This window comes from Uloborus diversus, chromosome 7, assembly GCF_026930045.1.
Source record: "Uloborus diversus isolate 005 chromosome 7, Udiv.v.3.1, whole genome shotgun sequence".
Lineage (NCBI taxonomy): Eukaryota > Metazoa > Arthropoda > Arachnida > Araneae > Uloboridae > Uloborus > Uloborus diversus.
Window position 1 is genome coordinate 80,803,033 of NC_072737.1, and position 20,967 is coordinate 80,823,999.

General features: G+C 32.7%; 1 protein-coding gene across 5 annotated transcripts in view; it reads right to left on the bottom strand.

The window, feature by feature from the left end:
- Positions 1 to 285: 285 nt before the first annotated feature.
- LOC129225937 (fasciclin-2-like) overlaps positions 286 to 20,967 on the bottom strand; it is a 234,654-nt gene continuing 213,972 nt past the window's right edge. Inside the window, exons 10-17 of one of the 5 annotated variants that reach the window (XM_054860479.1) lie at positions 20,196 to 20,301; positions 19,935 to 20,108; positions 18,399 to 18,652; positions 15,456 to 15,645; positions 14,198 to 14,414; positions 12,249 to 12,335; positions 9,051 to 9,107; positions 286 to 3,113 (exon numbers count right to left, since the gene is read on the bottom strand). In XM_054860479.1, coding sequence (XP_054716454.1) covers positions 3,011 to 3,113; positions 9,051 to 9,107; positions 12,249 to 12,335; positions 14,198 to 14,414; positions 15,456 to 15,645; positions 18,399 to 18,652; positions 19,935 to 20,108; positions 20,196 to 20,301 — 1,188 coding nt within the window. In that variant the 3' untranslated portion in view covers positions 286 to 3,010. Of the gene's footprint in view, positions 3,114 to 7,798; positions 7,908 to 9,050; positions 9,108 to 12,248; positions 12,336 to 14,197; positions 14,415 to 15,455; positions 15,646 to 18,398; positions 18,653 to 19,934; positions 20,109 to 20,195; positions 20,302 to 20,967 lie in introns of all 5 variants that reach the window. The other 4 variants (XM_054860481.1, XM_054860483.1, XM_054860484.1 and 1 more) reach the window with 4 other exon arrangements.

Below are 20,967 nucleotides of genomic sequence, written 5' to 3' on the forward strand. Positions count from 1 at the left end.
AATAGTTAATTTTTAGTTTAGCAAATAAAAATATTACCTACATTATGTTTATAAATGTTCTGAAGATTTAGATATTTCGTTTATTTATTTTTTGAACAGAGTATGCAAAACGGCACTTTATCAATTCTAAGTCTATTCATTTTCAATAGTTCAATTTTTTGGAATCGAAGTTTTATTTCTTTTTAATTGGAATGATTCAGTAAAATTACTTGAGTCACGAAATGTCTGTAAATTTGTTTTGTTTGCGTGAGGGAAATACAAAAAGTAGAAACAGTCAACACCAAACACGATTTGAAAATGTTTATTCTTACTTTCCATCATGCACACATCACAGCTGAAAAGCCAAAAAAGCGTTTAGAAGGTTTTTTTAACATACATTTTCATTCATACAGTTTTCCAGTAACGAGCTTTAAAACAAAATAAAACCCATCCTCCATCAGGATAATATATTAAAAACATAGAAATGCACATCTGAGATAAAATTGTATTGCAATTAAAAGAGAAATATTAAAATAATTACAGTTTAAAGTTAGATGAAACAGACAACTTTTTCATTCAGAAATTTTCAAACAAACACAACGTTGTGTAATAAAAAGCATTACATTAAGAAAAGTACTTTGACTTTGGGTTTTTAATTTCAAACTTAAAAATTCTATAACAGAATTTAAGAGAAAATAAGTTTTTGAATTTGTGGTTGAACTTCTAGAAACTGCTGAGTTATGTGAATACATCATAAATTGTATTTAGCTGGAAAATATGGCATCAAGGAAACGTTTTACTTGTCTGCTGCTGCAACAAAGGCTGCTTTCGTATAAAACAACCGGTCGACCGCGGTTAACCGGTGACTAACCAGGAGCGTTCTAATAGAGCTACCGGTTAGCTGGTTGTTGCCGAAGTTGGTCTAATAGCTTCACCGGTCGACCGCAATTTAGGCTGGTTGACAGAACCACGTGACATTTTTGTTGAATTAAAGACTTGTTGATATAGCCACATGGCGTTTTTAACAAACTAAAAGCCCTGTTGATGTGACACTTTTGACCAAATTGAAATAAATTATTTGATCAAGTATCCGCGTTTTTACCGAATGCGTTCAATGGAGCATCGGCTAGTAAACAACTGGTTAATAACGACTGACGTCACTAGCTGTCATGTGATCGATCAACCGCAATCGATCAGTTGCTCGATACGAACGCAAGCAAAGTAATCGCAAAGAATTACATGAATGTTATTTACATTTAAAGCCCGTTATTGAAATTAAAGGCTTTTTCCTCAAAACTTTTTACAAAATTACACAGGAAATAAGGAAAAACAAAATCTGCTAACCCACCCTTCATTTCTCGGCGTCGCTGAGATCACAATATAAGTAGGATGCACGCCGTAATTACATTAACACTAAATCGTAGAAACATCTAAAATTTCATAATTACAAATTCACCTAGAAGCATTTGAACAGTCTGTTTCATAGAAAATTATATTGTATATATATTTGCTCACGTATGTATACATATCCTTGCGATTACGACCACTAAACGAATTCCTAATTCATGACAATACTTATGATACAAAAGCGCTTTAAAAAGACGGCTTAAAAAAGAATTCGAGACCTAATAAAAAGAAAAGATACGTTTAGCTAATTTTAACACTTCCCAAGCTACCAGTTGCTAACCTTTAAAACGATTCCGTTCCTATGAGCTCAAAAAATATATTCTGCTTTTGAATGATGCAAAATATTAGTAAAATATAAATAAATCACTAACGTTTATGTATCCAAACTTTTTATAGGCCTCGAAGGAAAATAAGCAAAAATAAAATGGAATGATTAAAAACAAAATAAGTAAAATTGAAACACATGATACGTCTAATGCGTGTGAAAAGGAACTATAAAACGGTCCAGGCAAATGAAACCGAACGATGTAAAGCTTAAGACCATTTGGAAAAACTACTTTTCTTGGCGTCGATCTATACCTCCCCCCCCCCCCCCTTTTATGACCTGAATATAGAAGCGTTTATGAAAAATCTAGGAATTCACATCGAAAGAACAAAGCATGGAGAAATGTACCGCGGAATTACTATTCACATTTTACACTGAAAAATTAAAAAAGACAGCATATACAGGGTGTCCTGGAATAGATTGACTGTTTTCAGAAAAATTATAACAGGAAAATGGTTAATGATAAAAAATAAATTCTTGCAGAAAATTGATGGGGTGGGCCGTAAGTTTTTCCCCATAGAGTTGCAAATTTTAGTTCAAAAATTTTACAATAAATGACGCTGCAGATAGTAAAGCTGTAAGTCAAAAACGAAGAATTGAAATTCACCGATTTTTCCTTCGATTGCGACATGTGATTGCAGTCGACGGATGTTAAATTGAAAAATTGTTATGTAATTTTGTTCATTAAACACATTTTTCGAAATATTATGATGTGGTGTGCAATCTTTCTTTGATTCACGTGCTTACTATCTGAAGAGCCATCTATTGGAAAATTGTTGAACTAAAATTTCTATTTTTGGGGAAAAAATTAACTGCCCGCCACATGAATTTTTTTGCAAGAATTATATTTTTATCATTAACCGTTTTCTTGTAATAGATTTTTCAAAACAGTCAGTCTTTTTCAGGACACTCTGTAACTTTTGTTTAGAAACTTGAATAAGTTCATTCCAAATAACTCTTTTGTGCAAGTTTGGAACCACACCAGCGAACACGAGACCCTGAAATGTTCGAAAGCAGTTCGTTAAGTCTGCTGGGGGTAGTGTTCGCCCCTGACATCCGAGGCAAGTTTCCTGGTTTTCTTGCGAAGCAGAAAGGCAAAGTTGTTGAGAACATTCTTTCCAGAAAGTTCGAATCTTGGCTTTTTCTTGGTTTGAACAGAGCAATGAATCAAAACATCGATTAGCAAAAATTGACTTTCGGAAACAATGAAGATGTCTCCATAATTGGTGACTCAAGGGAACAAAATGTTCGACACATTTTTTTACAATATCTTTTCACTGACTGGGTTTGGTACACGGGCTACACAGGACTGCTCTTGCCGATGCTTGTTTTTGATCCTTTTGGAGATTTGTTTTTGAAGTTTTCGTCTATGATTAGGTCCACGGGCCGGGCATCCCTGTTCCTTCGAAAAAGGAGGAGTATTCATTAATGAACCACATAAAAAAATGTATTTATAGTATTCATAATACATCATTCAGAATTTTTTTTATATTATTACTAGAACTTATGTGGAGGAAGCAGTTTTGATTAGGAGAATGTTTTTGAAAATATATTTCTTTGAACTTCTTTCATTCTTTGAATGAAAAACCTCAAACGTAGATGAAAATCACTTAAAAAAATTAAGCATTAATATACAACAAGGGAACGCAACGTCATTTTTTTTTCAAACAAATAAAAGTTTTAGAAGTTTTATTACTAACCAATGATGCAATTCTTCGTTAGGAACAACTCTACCCTGTACCATCTAATGTGCAAAATTTAAACCCCGGGCATATTAAAATCAATTGATTTTGAAGCAAAATATCTGAAGATACCATTTTAAGTACTAGCCAAAATTTCAATTTTTTTTTTGTCTCATAAAAAGTGCTGCAACTACTGGAATAAAAAGAAGTCAGATGGTGGACGATCGCGGGGGGGGGGGGGGGGGGGGTATATTCCTGCTACTGGAAATGGATAAGACGAGATTCTGAAACATGATTATGCCTGAGCAAGCGCGTAGAAAAAGTTAATAAACTGCGAAGAGTTATCCATCCACCATACTCTCTCGACATTGCAGATACGATTTTGCTTTATGTTGATCGCAATGTGAGAAAAACCTTGGAGTTTTAGTTGATATTCAATAAGACATCTCGAGATACCTTTTCCAAAACAAATTGTGAGTGTTTCCTTTTTTTCTTTCAAATCGTCCGTGGCCTGAAAATTTGCACAACAGATGGAAAAAGTTTGTCGATGAATAGAGCAACTACATTTTTGATTAACACTAAAATCTTGTTATAAATTTATTTGGTTGAAGAAAAAAAAATGAATTAACTTTCTGAACCACCTAGTGTAAACTTACTTTTTACAGATTTACATAACTATTTTACAGCGCAAAATGACTTAAAGCTCAATCATTTCATAGTTTTGGTTCAAGTTTAAGAATTATAATTAACACTGCTCATTTGTTTTCGTATTGTAGCTGTTCCTTTTTTTTTTACAGGTGCTTAAAAGTTGGTGACTTAAATGTCTATTTCCAGTTGTTGATTTAATTTGTTTTCATGGAACAACAATAATAAATTACGTTTTAGTGAACTGTATGCATATTGACACTGGAAAAAATAAAACACATAACTGTTGACCAAAGATTTTTCAGCGGTAAAATATCATGTACGCTTTTAAACAAAATAAATAGACTAAACAATGAAATGCAAAAGTTGTAAAAACAGGAAACAGAGGAATGGGGGAAAAAAGGTGACGCCGGTCTTGTAAAAACACAACAAAGAAGGGGAGAAAGGCATTGAGCTTAATTTAGGATTGATAATTGCGAACAATTTAGCAAGTGTGTGTTTTGCATGCAGAAATAAGTTAATGTTAGTCTTAGTTAGCATTTACAGTTAAGTTTAATTTAATGGTCCCGCTCCATAAAAAATATATAGTAATAACACAATTTTCATTTTCCTCGCTGAAATTACTATTGAAGATTAATTATGATATTTTTCTATAATGTTTTTGAAAGTATTTTGACATCATTAATGATTCTCCAGGATTAAGATATTCAAAATTTATCGTCAATTGAAATTCAAACAGAATTTTTTTTTGTTAAAAAGTTTTAGGGTATTTTTTTTGACCTACTATAGAAAATCACCCGAATTTATTGTTTTAGCTTTAACCAATCTACAGCATAAACTTATGTTGAATAATATGAGAAAAATTCTCAAGTGTCAGAATGTCTATAATTAGTTTCCATTTTAGGATATAGGAAGAGATGACGTGTAATAGAGATTAAGAGATTAAGATATCCAGTGTGTTAAAGTCCAGAAATTACATTAAAAGTTTCTCCAAAAAGAACATTTACAAATGACATAACAGTACAATAATTTTAAACATGTGAAAAATACTTTGTAAAGCAAAGAGATAATGCAGAAAGAAGAGAGAAAAAAGTTTGTGCCAGTTAGTACATACATACATGCACGATATACATTTTCATGGGAATTGATGGAAAAGCACTAAAGGTCCGACAGTGAAATTCTTTGGTTTCAAAATGCAACAAAATCCATTTCATGAATCAGATTGTTTATTTTTTAAAGTAATGTAGTTACACTTCTGAAGTTTTGGGTCAGCTTAAAAAAGTCATACTAGATAAGTGAAGCAACCAATTTTCCGCACACTGAATAACTCAATAATTGGTGCTTCTTATTAAGTCCTAGGCAAGGACGGATACAAGGGAGGGGCGATGGGGGCGATCGCCAGCTCCTTGAGCCGAGAGACAGGAACTTTCTTTGCTTATATTTTCGATATTAAAGTTTCAAACACGCAATTTTACATAATATTCGACGGTGTTAGAAGAAAGGGAGCTCTTTCCCGAAATGGTTCCTGAATTGAAGTCTTGGAAGCATAATCATAGTTCATCTCTTATTACTCTGGGGATAGGGACCGGAACTTTCAACAGGATTTTTTCGAAATTGAAGTTCCAAAATCTCGATTTTAGACGATCTTAGATCATATTAGGGCTAGGTTCAAAGGCTCACCCTAGATATTTTTCGAAAGAAACAACTCTAAGACACCTTTGATTACTTAAAAATAAGCTGTGGAATTCAGTTTACTCCTTCGAAATTTTTTAGAAATTGAAGTTCCAAAGAGTAAATGGTAAAAAACAACCGCCCCCTCCTTGAACACTTTCTGGACAGGGTGTCCACCCAAAGATACCCCTTCCTCAACACATATGTTGACGCCCTTGAAGTGTGAGTCGTTGCTACGTCTTGTTACCACGTCCTAGTATCAACTGTCCCTAGGTTTAAGTCATCAAGTTGTGAAAAAAAGAGAAATTCAGCTTATGGACAAGGAAGAATCCTCTCTTACCTAATACAGTAAAACCGTATAACTTTAGTCCATTGGAGGAATCTGGTAGTATGTACCATGCATTGGAGCAAAGCTAAAGTCTTAAAAAAAATTCAGTAGGTTCACAAGTGTTGTCCAGCGAAGTTCTTGTTTTTCCCCAAGCTCAAATGTTATCATTCTCGTGTCAACATTGATTTGTGTTGGGTTTTTTTTTTTTGAAATTTTTGCTTCAGCTCTCAAAGTCTCCTTTGAAAACTATAATTGCCGATTGAATTCTCCGTAGATAAGTTTATTACTTAGGTATCTAAGACGATTAGCCTTATCGGCGAATCCTGATGTTGCTTTGTTTACTTGTCGTTTTGAAGTAAACAAAATGCGGGAATTCGAGTTGCAACTTTAGACCACCCATTTTTAGTATCGTTTTTCAATATTTTGTGAACAGTTTTGTATTGTCTTGACAGTTTTTCAGTTTTTCTTTGGTTTTAGACATTAATCCTGGGAAAAGAAAGAAGGCTGGCGGCTGTCTTTACCTTAACTATTCGTCTGAACTGATGGAAAAGGTGATCCAAGAAATCAGGAGAAACCAAATTTCAAGAAGAAAGGCAAAAAGGATAAATTTTGGTGTTGGCCTCATTCCCCCGATGTCATTTGGTACAAAAAAAAATATTGCGACCACGAAGAAACCTACCCAATTGGGACAGAATTTATATCAAGCCCCTGTAGAAAAATGATAAACAAAAACGCCCTTGTAAAAAATAATAAAATTCAGGAGTAGGTACCTACAAATTGCTTTTCATACTATCTAATGTTCATATTTAGATATCTGAATAAAATATTGTATTTTTCACAATTGATTTTATTTAAGAAAACCTGAAACTGACTCAAAAAGTATTAAAAAATGTATTAATAAGGAAAAAGTAAGAATTTTTAATTTTTTTTTTTTTTTACAGTGTACGGGATTGGAACAGACCGATCTATGCATTGTAACTTTAGACCGGAGCGGTTTAGCGGTGCATATCAAGGAACATACGTATGAGGTAGTCTAAAGTTATCACCACCATACGCAAACTTCATACAACTATACAAAAATTCCCCCCTCTGTGTGTAATTTAGAATTTTTTTCGAAAACTCACTCTACAGCTGAGATGTATGGTAGTGTATGGTTAGATTCTCAACCTTTTTTGGCAAAGAATAATGAAAATATGAAGAAAAATACACATAAAGTGGTCTAAAGTTGTACGGTTTTACAGTATGACTTTAAAAACTTTAGATATAAACTTACATTATTTTTAAAAAAAGGAAAAAATATTGATGAAATGGATTTTTTTTGTGTTTTAAAAGCAGGAAAATTACAGTGTCATTGTATAGAATATATATTGCCTTTGATTTACTTACTCTTAAACCTGAGCAAATAAATAAGAAAAGCAAAAAAAAAAAATGATCGTTTCAAAAGTAATTGAACTATAAGTTGCTAGATTGCATTTTTTAAAGCGATATTTTTAGAATTTCAAAGTTAGATTGAAGAACAAAGTAATACTTAAACATTGGTTTTGTTGAGAGTGTTGTATGGTTATAGCCTTATAATATTCTTAAACTTCTTAAAATTTTAATACTGAAAGTTTATCACGTACGACACACAACGAACTATAGGAACAAGGACATGACGAATCGTTCTGACACATAACAGTTAGGTCACACACGGACTACAACAAAGCAACTTGACGGGACACTAAAGCGGGACGATAAATTTAAAATTATTAAAAGTTGTACCCGAAAGCCAAGACATTAGTTCTTTTATTTCATCCTCTCTGGAAGCATGATAGTTTCTTCGAAGGGATTTCTGGCGATCTTCGCGTCGCCGTTGCGCTTCCTCGTTTTACTGGAAGTGGAATAATTTCGTTAAAATTGTATGAAATTTTGAGAGTCAATCTTACCCACATTTGTTTACGAATGTCCGACTTGGGACATCTTCCCAAACTTTCACTTGAGAAAATACCAATCACGAAGAGAAGGAATGCAGAAATTTGGCAGAAGTGAAGTTTAGAAGTCATTTGATAAATGATGTAGTTGGAAAAAATATTAATATAATACGCTTTGCGTAGAAAATCGAACACCTTTGTTAAACGCTTGCTTTTTCAAATAGTTGAGAATCTTCAATAATATTCGTAAACGGGAAGGAAAAGTTGGAATACAGCCAGCGTACTTTGCAAAAAAAAAAACTTGGAGGAGCTTAGTACACTGTATAAGAATGCAGACTGCTCCAGAAACCAAAAACTGCTTAAAGGAAAAAAACTGGTTAATATGTTTTTTTTTCAGTTTGTTCTGTTAGATGAAACGATTTTCCTGCGTGACTCGTAACAGGAAAGAATTATAAAACTGCGACAAGAAATGGATTTATGGACGGTTTAAAGGGTTGCAAAACGGAATTGACAATTTTATTAAAATAGGAGTGCTTTGTATGGATGGGACGCTGAATAAAAAGTAACAAAACACATAAAACGAGTGTTGCATGACTAAAACTATTTGAAACTACGCTACTCTTAATTATTATTTGCATGTGTGACCAAAAAAAAAATTCTAAGAGACAAAGATTTTAATTATTTTACTGCCATTACTAAATCAAACTAAAAAATTACAAGCAAATTGCTTTCTGCAGGAAAAAAAAAATCTTATTGGTGCATCAAAAAGTTGCAATGAAACTTCAGATAATGTTTTTCTGTACAATTAAAAATCTTCTCCAGACACTATGCATTTTTTTCTATGCAGTTTTAAGAATTATTCATATGCTGTATGCACACGTACATTTATTCATTTCTAAAGAACGAAGAATTGGATGATTTTTTGCGTTGTTTTATTCCGCTTATTTCATTTAAATGAATCAATAAATAATACATAATTTGCTCCATAATTGATTTGGAGACAACTAACCTTGATGAATTTTTTTTAGTCACACCATTCAAGCAGACACACACCCCTAGCTGATGAATTAAGGTACGAATGGAAATTTAAAACTAAATCTTACTCAAAAGCTGGATTGTCCACTTCCGTTTTGAACTTTTCTTCATAATTGGATAATTTGCTACAAGAGGGCAGAACGAACCTTCAGACACGCAAAATGAAAAGTGCACAGAAAAGCAGAGAATAGTGTAAGGCAAGAAAAAGAAGTTAATACAAAATGAGAGATATTGCTCATTTTTGAAAAAAAAAAAAAGTAAAAGGAAAAGACAACTGCGCTAAGTTGAGAAAAATCGTAAAAAAAATCCCCAGTTTTTTTCTTTTTTTAATATTGCATTTGGTTGTCTTAAAAGCGTGTTTAAAACGAAAAAATTATTGATTTGGTTTACATTTGTTAATAGCTGAAGGAAAAGAAATAGGAAATTTTTCAGTTTTTTATGATTAGCAGCTAATTTGTTTTAAGAGGAAAAATAGATTATTTGAAAAGAAAAGTGAATTCACAATTCCCGCTAGTTATGCTTATTTTTAAAATTATTTATAATGGAAATGTTTTAAAGCATAACCATTAAATGCATTCAAAATTAAAATACTAAAAGAAAATTTTTTTTACGTACTTTTAGGAGCAGCCAGAAATACTTTAGCATTTAAAAATGTATTATTTCATGTATGCTTCAATTATACCATTTTTTGCTTCAGAGATGCAAAATCACTTTCAATTAAAGAAAAAAATTCTTACTCTGAACAAGCATTCTATCTAGCGAGGAAAATTGAATTTAACAGAGTATTTTTTAAATGGTATCAGAGTTTTAAATGACAATCTCTTCTCTTCTTTCATAGCAATAACATTCAAAAATGAGCAACTACTTAAAAGATAGTCACATGTTAAAAAGTTTAAAAGCAAAAAACATTTGATATTAGTTTGATTGAAAAAATTTCATCAATATGCAAAGCAATTTTGTTTCGAAATTAAAAAATGTACGAATAAAAAAAAATTAATGCAATTTCTTCATTCACTGAACATGCATTAAACTAAAACAATACTGCGAACAAAGCAAAACAAATGAATAGTAGCAGAAATTCATTTAAATTTATAGAAATAAAAAAGAAATGCTAAGAAATAGTTATGGACCATATTCCATCAAGCCATTCTTCACTACTTCAGTATTAAGGGTAAAACAATGGTAAGCACTAACCACATGCAAAAAGCCTTTGAACAACTTTTATCGGGTTATTTTACATTAATGATGGACTGCTCTAGAAGTCATTCCATTTAACTTTTTTTTCTAAACAGTTGCTTGGATTGACCACAGTGACCTTATTATTGCTATAGCTGGGATGGGGGTGGTGTATCGCTTGTACATAAGGTCATTTAGTAAAAGTTAAATAATAAATACTCAACTGAATTTCATACCAGAAACCATTTTTGCTTTTCCGTTGGAAAATCCTTTTAAAATTTTAACGCTATATAATCCTCCAATATTTTTGTAAATATTTTAAGCACAAAAATTTTATTCAGTTGTAGCCGATTCATAACAGCATTTAACCATATAGTTCAAACGAACACGAAATAAAGGTAAAATAATAGTCTTGAAGAAAATAACACGCATGGAAAAAGAATGAGATGTTTCAAATAAAGAGGTGCAATGGAAAACTGGCTACACATTTTCAATAAAAATAAAATTAGAGATAAATACATTTTTAAGAGAAAATGTTATTAATCATAAAGTAAATAAGTTAGTATTTTAGTATATGTTTCTTGCTAGTGATTAATCAGAAAAGGTAAGTATTGATGTATAATTGTATATGTTAGTTAAAGAACTTCAAAGTTTTGTTGTACTTTGTCTTTGATTGATTATTACCCTTTTCTTGCATTGATGTGTACCAGAGAGTAACCTCATGTTAATGTAAAAGTCATTATGAATTCCTTGTTACATCAACTAGAAGTCAAGTAACTTTACTTAGAATTTGGTATGAATATAAAAAGAACATATAGTGATTTATTTTGCTTTTAATGGGGTCAAATATTAGTAATTAAAATGCAATGTATAAAAGATTATAAAAAAAAGATGAATAGTTAGTCACAGTTCCAGTTATTGTTTTTCTATTTTTTATTACATGGTACTAATTTAAATAAAAAAATAACATTTACTAATTTAGTTAACATTGGTGCTAATTTTGATAATCGTATGATTTTGAGAGCTACTAAAAGCCTTTTGCTAGGAAGAGTAGCAAGAAATTTTGGAGTGATTCTGCTCATGATCGCAAACATACATTTCTTGATATCTTAGATACCACGACTCTTCTACAATCTAACGTTAGTGCAAATTACAAAATGTCCAATTTTAGTTTTTTGGCGTTTAGCAGCTGTATGTTTTGATCCATAATGTTATTCATAAGCCAGCAGCGATAAACAAATGTTTAAACACGGATACAATGCATAAAGTTGAAGAGTCTGCTGATAGTTAAGAATTAGCTGGTTTATTGTGATCATTTATTGCAAAAAACGTTTTTAACTTACTATGAAATATTGCTCTAAGAACTAATTTTGCATTTTTAATCAACTCCATCTGCAGTTATATCATTAAAAAACCTTCTGATAATCACTTTACCGAGCTAATAAAAGAGCTCTTACCACGTACTTTGGTTGAAATTTCTCTAATCCTAGCTCTCAGAACACAATTTGCTTCCACCTTAGCCCATTGCCTATGAGCTGAGATAGTGTTACCATATACATTACGCGAAGCGTAGTAAAAACATTCACTTTTTTTCGTGACAGTCGCATCTTACTTAGTTGTTTTTAGTTTTTCAGTTCAAGAGATTTTTGTTACCACTTAAAGCGATTAAGATGTAAAATTGGCAATCCTTATACAACGACTTCTAGCGTGTGTATTTAGTGGAAAACAAAATTTCATATTAGCTTAGCCTAGTGTTATAGGAATTAAATGGAACCAGCACAGGTATACTTCAATCCTTTTTAAATCTTAATACGTAATGTTATTCACTATAGTTTCTAAAATCTTTTACTCTCTGGATGCTTTTGATCACAAGATAAGGTAGTATTTGATGTGATATGGGTTCAATAAGAATAAATTTAAATTCTGCGGAGGAAGTCTTCTGACAAGGAAAGTTTTCATGCAGGAGATTCTAAAGATACCTATATCCATGCAATTAGAAAGCATGCACGATTTTCAGACCGTGCAAGACAGCATGCATGAGCTCTAAAACCGTGCAAAATAGCATGCATGATTTTCAATAGTATTCTTACTCAGGTGGTGGAAGTTGATCAGGAGAAGGAGGAGATTTTATATCCGACTTAATCTTTCCATTAGTGGCTGTTGAGACTTCTTTAACACTGCCAAGATAAACAAAATTATGAAGTCAAAATAACTATTTTCTTCTAGGAAAAATGCAAATGTATCTTTTTTTCTCAAACCCAGATGAAGTTTTATGAACTTCTGCTCGAAATTTTAATTGATATTTTGTGATGGATAATGAACTAAAATTAAACGTTTTAAAGCAAGAATAGAATTTAATATCAAATAATTTAGTGTGAAATGTTTATTAATAGAACAAACTGCAATAAAGATACAAATTTCAAAAAATGTTTTTTCAAAGATAATGCTATATAAAATACAAAGTTTAAGAAATATTTTAATGAATGAAAAATCATTTTCTTACATGATCAATGATTTAAACTAAACTTTCATTCAGATATAAAATGTTTTCTTTTATGTTAAAGCAATAAAATAGAAAACCAAGTATTGCAAATATTTTTCTAATCAAGTTTATTTTATATTTTATTTAACTTATATGGCAATTAAAAAATCCATTATGACATGACATCAAAATATTTAAGATCAATCTCAGAATATTTAAATAGATTTCCTGACAATCAGATGAAAAAAGAAAAACCCTTATGTTAAATGTTTTAAAAGGATATACGATGTACCATTTGATGCAGTAGTAAGGTACAGAAAGGCAATAAGGGGCATAAAGAAGAACAAAACTAATTCAGAACAGGACATTAAATACTGTAAACCACAATTTATTTGGCGAAAATCGTAAAAAGTACTTGGAATTTCAAATCGAATGATAATAAATTAATAACAAATAATAAAAAATTCATTAAAGAAATTTCTAGATGTGATGCTGATTTTTGCCACTGGGATCAGGATTTGTGATTTTGCCGTCATAGCCTGCCTTAGCTACTTACTCGATTTTATCGACATGATGTGATTTTGAACGTTTTCTGCCTTAGTGGGGTTACGTATTAGCTCCTTGCCATTTGAAGACCAAGTGCATTCCGTAGGACTGATCTCCATTCTTTTGGCATCACTATCGGTGGATTGTCATTATCACTTCAGAATTTTGAGGCTTTGTTTCCCCCCCCCCCAGATGAAGGTACCTGAGTTTGAGGAAAAATTGCTCTAGGAATTTAATCCCGTCAAGCATGTCTGAGCTAATGGACCCTTAAGGAATCTTTAAAAGCCTGCATAATCATACAAAATGGATAATGACTGTTTTCTGCATCGTGAAAATCCACCGACAGTAACCAGGCTTCAATCCACGCTCAAAGGCGTACGAGGTCAATGCTAATATATACTATGAAACCCAATCGACGTCTATTTTGAGTAAGATTGTGCCCCCTTTCCTGGATTGGCTGAGCTTTGCAATATCCAGGTTTTGCTCGAGCCTTTGATCGAGTTAGCTATAGGTTACAACACGAAAAACTTAATGTGGGCATGGTACTATTGGAGTTCTTTATATAGTAAGTTCTTTCTGTTCAATTCACTGTAGAAGTGATTCTCCCCTCAGTGTTGCAAAATCAAGAAGTTCTTCGTTACCATTCTTATCGAAGTACGGGACGATCTTCGTCAGTATGTTGTAAGATAATTGTTGTTCTTTTTGATGTCCAGTGATATATATTTTAAAGATACAACAGTTTAACGAATATAAATATTACAAGTCGGTCCGACGAGGATCTTCATGTCCTAATCACGGGGTCTGACGCTTTTCCAAACACAAAACACAAATTTCTTAAGCAATCAATCTGGATTCAACTAGGTTTCACCTAGTTGAAACATCGAGCTACATTTGGATGAATTTAAATTTTGCATCAACAAAATTTGAGAAAACAAAATTTGCTTTAAATGGTACATTTGAATTCAAATTCACCCAAACGCAGAAAACAAAATATAAAAACTGCTTTCTCACCAAGCTCGGCCGTCCTCCATTGCTGATGGCATTTTTTCGGAAGATCGCCCACAGGTCTTATACCTCATTAGGTACAGGAGACCACAATGGAAGCGGAAGAAGCAGGTTACGTCTAAGATGACCAGGAACACTAGGAGAGCCACGAGCACGATCGCTATGATTATGTAAATGTTTAACTCTTCGCCATCTTTACTGAGAGGGTCATGAGTAGTTTCACCTGAAAATAAGTACAGAACTAGATAAAATTCAATAAAGTTGCGTTAGTCAAATCATAATATCATTATAAACCAACAGCAGATTGTACATAAAGACAGCGATCAATTTGGCTTTTGCTGCGTCATTAATGCAATCCGTATTTGAAATAATAGTTAATTTCAGTTAAGTAAGTAAATAACAGTTGAGTTCATAAAATTAAATAAATTTGATTTTATAGCAAAAGTGCAATCTTAAAAATAAATGAACGAAGATTGAATGAACTCAACAAATATTATCTAAAATTTTGAGATCAGACGAAAAAGTTTAGATTTTTTGATACAAAAACTTGTTTAGGAGTCAAATCAATGTCTCAAAAAATACAGCTGTACTAGATTCGGAGTCCAATATTTACGTTAAGAATGGCATTAAAGTACATGTAATCACTATTTTGCATAAAAATACTTTTGGTCAAATGATTTGAATAAAAAAATTACGAATCCACCAATAAATTGATGATAATTTATAAAATATTCCACCATTCTTTCGTGAAGCGTCCAGGAATACAGCTATTTAAGGATGTAGTAGTTAAAAGATAAGAAATAATTGAACTGAGAAGAATTTAGCCTGAAACATTAAGAAAGCAAAGATTTTTAAAATAACATAAAATAAATTTTTCCCCTTTGGGATCCCGACGATTATTAACTGTAATATGCATAGCATATCCAATAAATCTTGCTCATTTATTACTTACATATGCTGCTTTCACACATGTTTTCAAGTAAATGTTTTATTGGCGCATTTCTTAAAAGTATTTCGTCCCTCACAGGTTGTTGTCAATAAGCTTCAGTAAGGTAGTATTTTTTTTTTAAATTAAAAATAGTTACTACAAAGTAAAATTGCCTCCTAAATAAAAACCAACACACGTCAAGTTCAAGAAAACAACTCTTATTATTAGTTCACGAACAAACAGTTATAGAATAAATTTTGCATCGAGACCATATCCGTCGCTTCAGTGTGCAAAAACGAAGTCCGAAACAAGAAATTAAAAACACAATACACTTACCAGCTCTGGTTTTGATGACTACAGATTCAGGGATGCTGTTACCGATCTTATTCGTAGCTCGAATCTCAATTTTGTAGTAGGTGTCTGAAGCTAATCCATTAAGTTCGTAAGAAGGTTTTTCGACCCAGTTGCGGACATTGTCGTCGACTGCTTTGCCAACCTGGGCCCAACCCTTTAAGTCTCTTTCAACCTATGAAAAAATATAATTTTGCTATTATAGACATTGCAATATTTTATAAGCATAGTAAAATAGTCCTAGATATAATCTTAAACTATACCTAGCACATGATAAAATGTCTTTGGACGAGCTTGGGTAAATTAAAGGCACTTTAGAAATGAAAAGTTCACAGCAATTTACAATATTTTTACTAAGTTATCAGAAAAAATTATACAGTGGCACTCTACTACTCTAACACGAAAGATAACACCGAGTTAATCACTTAGATCGATGTTACATACTATGAGCTAATCGTATCTCGATCTAGTTTGACTTCTCTCTCTGTTGCACCTCGCTTTTTTGCTTGACGCTTAGCAGTCTGGAAGATTCAAGAAACATCGCGTTTTATCAATTATCGAGTCTTCCCCTAGTCTTAAGACCTTAAAGTTTGATCGAAAAAAAAAAAAAAAATGTCACCAAGCTCCTTGTACGCACTCTCCACGAAAACAATTCTGTAGAAGTTGTTTCTCTGCCAATGCCATATCAATGCAGGGAAAATAACGCGTACTCGCTACTTCGGGGGTTTCCAAACTTTTCCGATTCACGGCACCTTATAAAGAATTGGAATTTTCTCACGACTTTCCAATCTAGTAGGGTACGTTTAAGCGGATTTTTTTCAATTTATTTTCTAAATTTTATGTTTTGACTTAAGAAATTTTAGACATTGCGGTGTCATACAGCAGTTAATGGACTCAAAATTGGTATATTCAGTAGTTGCTCAGTTTATTTTCTGAACCGTTAAAAAAATTATTTTTCAGTCCAAGTCGGTTGAGTAAACTTTCCCCGGAAACGGGGCACGTTTACGTATATTTATTTTGACACATAACGTGGTTCTTTTAGTGTCTTGAACATAATGTCTTATCCTCATTAAAATAAAGCAAATTTATTACAGACTGAATAGTGTATTAAGTAAAAGCTGAACGGGCACGACATGATTGTAAGCCATAAGATACAAATTTGTAACTCAATTAAAAATTAAATGGTGATTTTCAAAACTAAATAGCCTGAAAATAAGTAAAAAGATTTGACACAGTTCGGAGCGAAAAAAGCGTCAAGGCACGTTTAAAAGTAATACACAGTAAGAACGTGCGTAAAGGTGCTCAGACGTCAACGCGTCAACTTACCCCGTCGCCAAGTTTGGATTTATTTCTAATGTGCAAAAAAATTAAATAACATTTCAGTTCATACTGATACAATTCTCAAAAAAAGATAAAATTCTGCTAATTTTAATATATTTGTTCTTTTTTGACCAAGTGTTATTTATTCCCAATAAGCTTCGAAATGTTCAACCTCAAAATTTACTAGACTTGGTAGAAAACAGATTATTCTTTCTGCATGCTAGACCGAAGCTCGACTGATGCTCAAAAACTTGTGAGGATATTTGCTAGAGAGAAGCATCATTCTCTTATGACTGTTGGCTCTCCAGTTATAAATAATCGTTATATGAGTGTCCGTTTTGAAAAAAGGCACTGAGTAAAAGTATCCCAGACGTAAACGTGCCCCGGTCTACCCCTACTATTAGATACATATTATTGTTACCATGGACACTTCGCGGCATCTCTTCCTGTTGCACCTAGTCTAGGAACCAGGGTTGGCAAGGTTTTGGACACTACGGTAAAAACCACGGTAAAAACCCTGGTTTTTACCATCCTGTCCAAAACCCGTGTCCAAAACTGTCCGAAAGTGTCCAAAACTATATTTTTAGAAAAATTGTATTCTGTGAGGAAACATCAAAAACAGAATAAAATGTATCAAAGTAATGTTTTATATTGAACATTTATTCAATGGAGAACATTCAACTTTTTTATGCAGCTGATTTTAATCTAGTCACATAGAAGTTGAATTCTTGATTAAAATTTCAATTCGTATGCATTAGTTTAGTATTATTATTATTATTTATTTATTTTTTTTTTTGATAACAGTAACCAAATTTCCCTATGTTTATGCATGTGTGCAAATGAAAGCAGGGTTGGCAAGGTTTTTACCATTCTGTTCAAAACCCTTGAGTCTGAAAGTGTCCAAAACTATTTTTTGAGAAACTATATTTTGTAGAAAACAACCAAAAACAGAACAAAATGTGTAAAAAAATTTTTTTTTTTGACTATTTAATATTTATTCAATGTGAGAACATTCAAGTATAAATATATATGTAACTTATTTATGCAGTGGATTTTAATCTAGTTATGTAGAAATTAAACAGCTATTGCCAATTTTTTAATTAAATATTTTTTTAATGACAAATATTAGAGAAAAATATTATCAAATACTCATTAATTAAGCTTCAATAATGTCAGTATATATGCATTACAAACATTGCAGTAAATACGAATTGATTAGATTACACCCTTTTAGTTTTAGCATAGTTTTGGACAGTTTAAGACAGTTTTGGACAGTTTTAGACAGTTTTGGACGGTAAAAACCACCTGTCCTGTCCTAAACCAGTTTTGGACAGTCCAAAACCCAACCCTGCTAGGAACCCCCGCGCAAATTGTATAAATGCACTGAATGTTGTACATCCAATTTTGTATTGAAATGAGATAATTTCTCTAGTTAATGATTATAGTATTAAAAAAATTACCTTAAATTACCTTTAGTCCAATATTTGTGTGTGTGTTATAGCTTAATGCATTTGAAGCAAGTATGGGTGAACTTTACAAGACATTTATCATATTAAACAATCAAGACAAATAACATGAGAAATATTTTTGATCTATTTTTGTTCTTACCTTGAAATACCTTATTTGGAAATAGAGTATGGGCTCGCCATTGTCGCTGGGGACATTCCACCTAACTTCAAACCTGTCGGGATAGTCGGAGATTGTCTCTGGTTCGGTGATGATGCTAGGTGGTTCTGGAACGGTTTCTTCAGGCATGATGTATTCTGCAGTTTTGTATGTACCTTCCCCGACAATGTTCCTGGCCGCAACGCTAAAGTGATATTTGGCGCGTGGCTTCAGTTCGCTCAGGATGTAGGGAGAGTCTGTGAAACAAATATAGACAACATTAAACCAGACCGTTAATATACTCGTATTACATTTTTTTTCGCAGTCCAGGACGAAAAAAATCGTTTTGAAAAAAAAAAAAAAAAAAATCAAGATTTTGAAAATTATTCTTTAGTTTGTTTTACTTAAATGAATATTCAAAAGACGTTTTTACCCACGCCAGTAAAATAAAATGCGTTCAGAAAAATGTGAAAACTTAGGAAATTTATGAAGAACTATATTCCCTCTCCCCTGAAACTGTGTTTGGTCTTTATGTTATCATGACATGAAAGTTTCAACTTCAGTTTTTAAGAAAGATAAATTTACTGTTTCAAGAAAAAAGGAATTAATTCAAAATACGAATTTTCAAATGATTAACTTACAGATTTATTTCAGATGAAAATTAAAGGATGAAATATACGGAAAGAAAACACTCGTATGAGAAGGATTTCATTTTCCTACCGCAATTCCAACTAATATTTCAGAAAACTAGAAATAGCCCCCCTTTCATCTTGTTACAGGCATGAGATATAATTTTGTCCCTCATTCTGCAAACTTCGCTCATCTATATTTCACCTTTCTAATCATGGACCGACATTTATTTTTAACATGTTGAACACCATGGAACGGCAGGACTTGAACCAGGTCGGTCATTTGAGAGTTCGATGGGGGGGGGGGGAGGCATCTACCTCCTGGGTTTTAGATATAATGCAAAATGAATTTTTATGTCTATTGTGTTGTCTTAACGTATGTCCTCCCTTTTGTCTTTCTCTCGGAGAACTCTTGAACAAACTGGCCTAAACGGAAAGTCTAGCCTAGTGAACAGGTGGTGTTTAAATGTTAAACTACTTTTAATCCAAAAACAATGTTCTTTGGAGATTAAAACTGCTGAGAGCCACTGCGGGCCCCTTGTCGGTTTGGTCGCCCCCCCTCCGCCCATAAATCTTATAAAATTTATACTACAACGATTCCAGATTGGGCCCCCTCAAGTGCCGGGACCCTTGATTCCGGTTAGGCTGAAGTATCCTCTCGTGAGCCTTGTTGGTGATGAATGCAATAATTAATTTTGATTTTCAAATGAAAGAAAATTAAAGCCTAAAAACACTTAGGTTTGTTACAAAACCGCAATTTGGCGCTGAGTTTTCAAAAATAAGTATTTTGCTGCAAGATGTAGCAAAAGAATCGTTTTGCCACAGTTAGCATGGCCGTGGAAATGCGGCAAAGTGTGTGTTTGAATCGAAAAAAAAAAATGTTTTCTTCAAAAAGTTCTGAAAAGCATACCTTTCGACCATTCGATGGTAATAGTGCGTTCCACGGGCTCTTCTGCTAATCTGTACTTCATAATGTAGGCAAGGATTGGTAAACCACCTGTATTGCCTGGACCCATCAGTCGAAATGTTATCGTCGTGGACGTCACTTTGTCGAATACTATTTGAGTGACTTGACCAGGGGCAGCTGTTAGACGAAATAAGGACCATGATCAGTACTGACTAGCAAAATCTAAATGCTTCAAATTGAATACCAGGTACTTAAACTACTTACTTGCTTCTTCCAAATTTATATTTATCGAATTTTCTCCAAATTTGTTACGAGCTTCACATGTGTAGACTCCAAACACTTCATATTGGGCTCTTTTGTCAGTGTAGACCTGAAAACAAATTTCATATAGTTTGTATTGTTTTTATCTTAACAGGAAACCACCACGATAGTGCAATAATAAAAAACAAATTAAACAACTAGCATTGTAAAGCATGTTTATGGACATTTAAACTACTTGCCCTCGTGTCCCCGTTAGCGAAATGTCAGGACTTAAAGTCTGCCGAAATTTTGAAGAAAGTCGCCAAATTTATCGAGTTACAGTGAGCCATGGAAGACACCTTTTCACACGATTTGTAGATAGATGAAGATGGTAAAATTAAGTGGTAAATTTCTCGCCAAGTCTAAATTTAGCGAGTTTTAAACAATTTCTGCAGACTTTAATACCTCATACCCCGATAACGGGCGGACGAGGGTGCATATTTTTGGATCAAAAATGTGTCTCAATTTCGACTGCTATCTATTTCAACGTTTTTCATTCACTATTCATGTGGTTAGTGGTTAACATTAGTAGTTAACGTTAATAGCGTATGCATCTTTTATATAGACGGACAAGTTTCGTAAAGTAGATTTGATAAAACTTCATGATTCATAGTAAAATCAATATTTAAAAACCTCAAAAAATACCTCAAAGTTAGCACATCAGTTTCAATGTGCCATTCAACTAATATAAATATTTTAAACTGTAGAAATAAGAAATTCCATTCCCCCACTGCTT